The sequence below is a fragment of the Camelina sativa genome, chromosome 16 (assembly GCF_000633955.1).
Source record: "Camelina sativa cultivar DH55 chromosome 16, Cs, whole genome shotgun sequence".
Classification (NCBI taxonomy): Eukaryota; Viridiplantae; Streptophyta; class Magnoliopsida; order Brassicales; family Brassicaceae; genus Camelina; species Camelina sativa.
Genome location: NC_025700.1, coordinates 1953497 through 1958513, shown reverse-complemented (window position 1 = coordinate 1958513; position 5017 = coordinate 1953497). Strand labels below are relative to the sequence as shown.

Genomic DNA, 5017 nt, shown 5'->3' with positions numbered 1-5017 from the left:
CAGGCAAATCATGAAGAAGAATCTCAAAAGTTATTAACCCAAGCTGAGTCAATAACGAGAGTTTTAAGCATAGGTAAGAAAAAGCTACCAGCCGACCAATCAATCTCAATTCCACAGTCTATTTTGAGCTTAACAAGTGTCCTGCTCTCGAAAGATTTTGGAGACAGCTGATAGTTAGCATCTCCATCTGAATCCGAAATGACTAATAGATCAAGGTCCGAAACACCACGCAGCAACACATTGTGTATCCAACGATCCACACGATCAGAATCAACCGCTGATAAACACTTGTGGGAGCATTTCTGAATGGGAGAATTACCCTGCAAAGCCAATATTCTATCCACAAAATCCATGAAGCTCTGTATGATTTCGGGCCTATGCCGCTTACCTTCTTCCGGATGAAGAAAGAAAGAGTCATCAATGTCAAGAAAAGGAACAAATGCAAGGAGATTGCGCCACCTCTTGGAGAGAATGGAAGTCAAAGCAGCCTCCTTTGTGGTAAGAAGGGAGAGTACATGACAAAGAAGCTCGTTTGGTAGACTGCTAACACGATCCATCTTCTCTGCATTGCACGAAAGAAGAGTTAAGTAGGCAAATCTCAAAGCTTTTTCATAAGAACATCACGGATACATAAATACCAAACAGCTCTACTGTGCATCAGGACAGGAGGATCTACAAACAGAGGAATGATTTAAAAAAAAAGAAAAAAAGGGAGCAAGTGAATTGTTGTTAGCTACGCATATAGGAATCAACCCAAAGGAGAATAATTAGTAGAAGCAGAAGAAAGGAGTAAACTTGAGCACCTACCTTGTTCCAAACGATTAGTCCTAAGACCCAAAATTAAGAGATGCGTCCAGTGAGAGTTGGGAGTGCAAATCACGTGGTTTCAATGGCACTTAATGAAGAAGAAACGCAGGATACCCAGCGAAAGGCAGAGGGGAAAGTCTCAGAAGACTTTTTGGTTCGACAAAGGTATCGGAGTCGAATACGGTGAAACTGAAAGCAGCAGCGAGAGACTCTAGAAGTGCAATGTGTTTGGTTCTATTTCTTTTTCCGGTTTTCAAAATATCATCGGTTTAATTCGGTACACAAAACAGAACAGGCTTGACTTTTCGGCTGCGAAAGTATGCAAGAATAAGTCAGGCCCACTTAGAAGCCCAGAACCTGAGAATCAAAACAGAGCATCCTTCTTTTGCTTAAACGTCACCAGTAGAATTTTAATAGTTAATTATCTTTTTTTTTTCTTTTTCAAAATTTAAATGAATTATTATTATTTTCCAATTGTTTCCTTTTTTTTGTTTTTTTTAACAACAACATAAAAAAGATTAGGAAAAAGGCAATCCTATTTTTCGGAAAAAAAAGTAATCTCTCATATTATGGCCTTCAATGGAGAAAACATATCAGCCAGAACAGATCAAGCAAAATAAAAATAGATCAAATATTTGGCTGTTCAAGTGCAGATTAAAAATAAACAACATCAAAAAAAGCTGTAAACCAGATCTGTATGTATTTCTCCTGCATTTATTACAAAAAAACAAAAAAAATATGAACTACACACAATTCATCTGTATTAACTTTAAAAAAAAAAAAATCTTGAATGGTAACTTAGTGATTGGAGGACTACTTTATAAGTCAATATAGACAGCATCTTACAAGCAACAGCATCCAACATTCTCATATTTGGAGTTTTTACAACAGACTTAGTGATTTTAGTTAACTTACAAACGAGAATCAAAAAAAGCAGCTGGCTTTACGCAACCCTGCTAAATTTAAGTGGAGTCAGGGAGTTTAGTTTAGTTACGCTAACCAAAACTGTCATTAAGTTCTTAACCCTAATCACAGCCACTACAGTGACCATGTAATTTTATGTATTTAACGATTTCGTTAATGTGTAATTTTCAAAACCAAACGATATTAGTTAATTGAAGAATCTCCAACTAATAATAATATAGGATCCTTTAAATCCCAATAGACAAGGGGAGACTTTGAAAAGCCCAATAACGAAGATAGGTCCAGGAAGAGTATTGGAAACCACGTGGCAAGAGATAGGAGAAACGGACGAACATTCGTGTGGGATGGATGGTGTTGGAAACGACGATGGGCTCGTTTTCACCTAATACTTGTCGGCTTCTATTATCCCATCGTCACATGCTTCCCTTTTAGGTTTTCTATTTATTTTATTTTATCTTTTATATGAATGTAGATGTAGTCTCTTGCAGATATCTATATTATTAGGTTCAAGAGAATCAAATCAAGTGTTCGTTTGTTTTCTTTTTTTCTTTTAAGGTCAGTGGCTGAGGTAATCACTACACATCCCATTCAAATCCAATGGTATTGGTCCGATTTTATTGAAATAAAGCAAGGTCAACTATAACTAGATTTTATCTTCTCGGACAAGGATAAGATGAAACTATAATGGCGCGTTAGTTACAAATAATTATCGTATAAACAGTGAAAATTCTAATACCAATCTAATAGTAGAATTATCGTTAAAAATGGTAAAATACAATGATAGATAGACAAGGATATATCAACAAAATAAATTGTGTGACTTTTTAACGTGTCTTAGTGGTAAAATTCGCATTAGAGTAATAATATAGTTCCACATGTAAGAAGAAGTCACTAATCATTATCTCTAACTATTAGTATAAGATTCCCACAAGTCAAATAACCAAAAAATATAGAAAAGATTCATTAATTAGTGTTAGTCCACGGTTTTTTTTTTAGATCAATACTTTGTAAGTTGGCAAAATTCCCAACCAACTTTATAAATAATTTAGTTTTTATTAGAAATCGCTTAATGACATACTAGTACAATTGTAAATCACAAATTTGCATTAAAAAAATTGGTTAGTGATAAAATGATCTGTCAAAATGTAGTGCTTACAAATCCTTGATAATTAAAGCTCTTTATAATATAGATAAATAAAATAGAAATAGTAGTTTCTCTCTCTTCTATCTATAATTTGTTGCTTTTCCGACAGAGAATGCTTTATCTCTCCTCCGTGGTCTAAAAACAGAGATCCTAGAAGAAGAAGACAAAATCTTTACCACCAGATCTTTCTCTCTTCTTCATCTTTACAGCTTGTCACATCACTATAACACCGAAACTCTCGGACCCTCAAGCCCCCTAAAAAAAAAAAAAAAAGCTTTTATCTTTTTCCAGAAAAATCAATCCTTTTCTCTTTTCTCAATTCATATCCCTCCGATGAGGTGTAAGAGACACACCGTAGATTTCAGCAGCAGCACCAACGGCGTATGCGCTTCTTGCCTCCGTGAACGTCTCCTCTCCCTCGCTGCTTCCGCCGCCGTCACAGCCGCCATTGAAGACAACAATCATAACCAATCACGCAAATCTAACAATCCTCCTCCGCTTTTAATATTCCCTCGCTCTGTTTCTCCTTATGTTACCCGTAGAAAATCCGACGCCGGAGCTGGAGGAGATCCTTTAACATCTTCTAATCGGAGATTCATCACAACCCCTCAAGTAGATCTCGCCGGCTACTCATGCAAAGACTTCGAATCGAACCGATCTCATAATAAACCAAAAGAGAATAAAAAAAATTCGTCTAGATTCTCTAATCTATTCAGAGCTAGATCTGAAGATTTCGATTCGAATCCCAAATCCAACAATCATAGATTCTCTAGCGACGCGTCTGAGTCTTCGTCGTCTTCTTCACGGTCATGGATCTCGACGATTCTCTCAACCGGTCGCCGGAAAAAGCAGCCGTGTTACATAGAAGATGTAATCGCAGGTCGTAGACCTCAGCGTATATACTGTAGAGGAATGTCACCTGCGAGAGATACGACGGAAGCGGAGCCGTCGTCGGAATCGTTAGAGGAATTGAGAAGCACACCGGCGACGACGAAAACTCCGGGGAGGAGGAAGGTTGGGAATGGGATAGGGAAAAAGAGTATGTCCGGGATGGCTTTTTGTTTGAGTCCGTTGGTGAGAGCTAGTCCTAACTGTCCGTTTAAACGGAGAATGAGATTTCCGTCGGAAGTTGGTAATTCCGGCGAGGTTAGTACGGAGCAGGAGAAGCCTCATATATCAGCTGCGGCGTCGTTTTGTGCAAATAGATCGAAGAAGCTTGTGGATTTAGGTAGAGTTGATCGCCGCCGTTGAGTTCGTTTGGTGGTTTAGTCTGGTCAACGTATTTGTTTGACTTGTGGATGGATAGTAAATTTTAGTTTACCGCTCGTGTGGCTTTTTCTAAAGATGGAATTTTCCAAAAATCAAGCTTTTTATTTGGCTTGAGGTGAGAAATAATCAGAATGGAACGTAGTTTGTAATTGTAATTTGTAACTACCACCTTGTAACGTTTTGTTTCTGATTGTAATTGTAGAGTTTGATGGGCTAAATATTTTGGTTCAGACAAGCAATGTAGTGTTCTTCTTTTAAAAACTTATGTATCGAGCCAGGTTGTGTTAGTTAAGAAAGCATGTCAAAGTATTGGATCGATCGGTAGAATTGTGGAACTTGATCAAAACGGAGCTAGATTCCAACAAGTTTGGACCAAATCAGGAACGGATCGTATAACGATTAGATCCTACTAAACCATAACTACTAGTAGTACCGTATCAGGTTAGTCAATCTATAATGAGCTCAAGTGTTAATTCAAATGTATGTCATTAGACTAATCATTACGGTTTTGTATGTCAGCTTAGATTTTTTAATTAAACTAAAATTTTGACCCATGATTTTCTTGCTATATCATTAAAGAGTGTGACAGTTTTTAACTTATATTTTTTTGTCTTCACCTTAGAAAAAGTTTATCTTGGGTTTCACAATCCTCCTTTCTCCAAGTCCACTTCAACACAGACCTACAAAGCCTAATATTGGAATCGCTTATATGACACAACTATCAAAATATATTATCGACTTTTCATAAAATCCAAGTACGACATTAGACTGTTTTCAATTCAACTTTCATTTAAACCAAAAAATATAAAAATATTCAACTTTATAGAAGTTGAATTGTCTAATTACGTGTTGTTCAACAAAAAAAAAAAAAAA

General features: G+C 36.7%; 2 protein-coding genes across 2 annotated transcripts in view; one reads left to right on the top strand and one right to left on the bottom strand.

The window, feature by feature from the left end:
• The window catches only part of LOC104749319 (putative F-box protein At3g58820), a 3163-nt gene extending 2156 nt beyond the window's left edge, over window positions 1-1007 (bottom strand). The window contains exons 1-2 of the mRNA XM_010470917.2: window positions 808-1007; window positions 32-562 (exon numbers count right to left, since the gene is read on the bottom strand). Coding sequence (XP_010469219.2) covers window positions 32-557 — 526 coding nt within the window. The 5' untranslated portion in view covers window positions 558-562; window positions 808-1007. The remainder of the gene's footprint in view (window positions 1-31; window positions 563-807) is intronic.
• LOC104749318 lies at window positions 2958-4385 on the top strand. The gene has a single exon (XM_010470916.2). It carries the CDS (start codon window positions 3209-3211, stop codon window positions 4124-4126), a length of 918 nt encoding a protein of 305 aa, XP_010469218.1. The 5' UTR covers window positions 2958-3208; the 3' UTR covers window positions 4127-4385.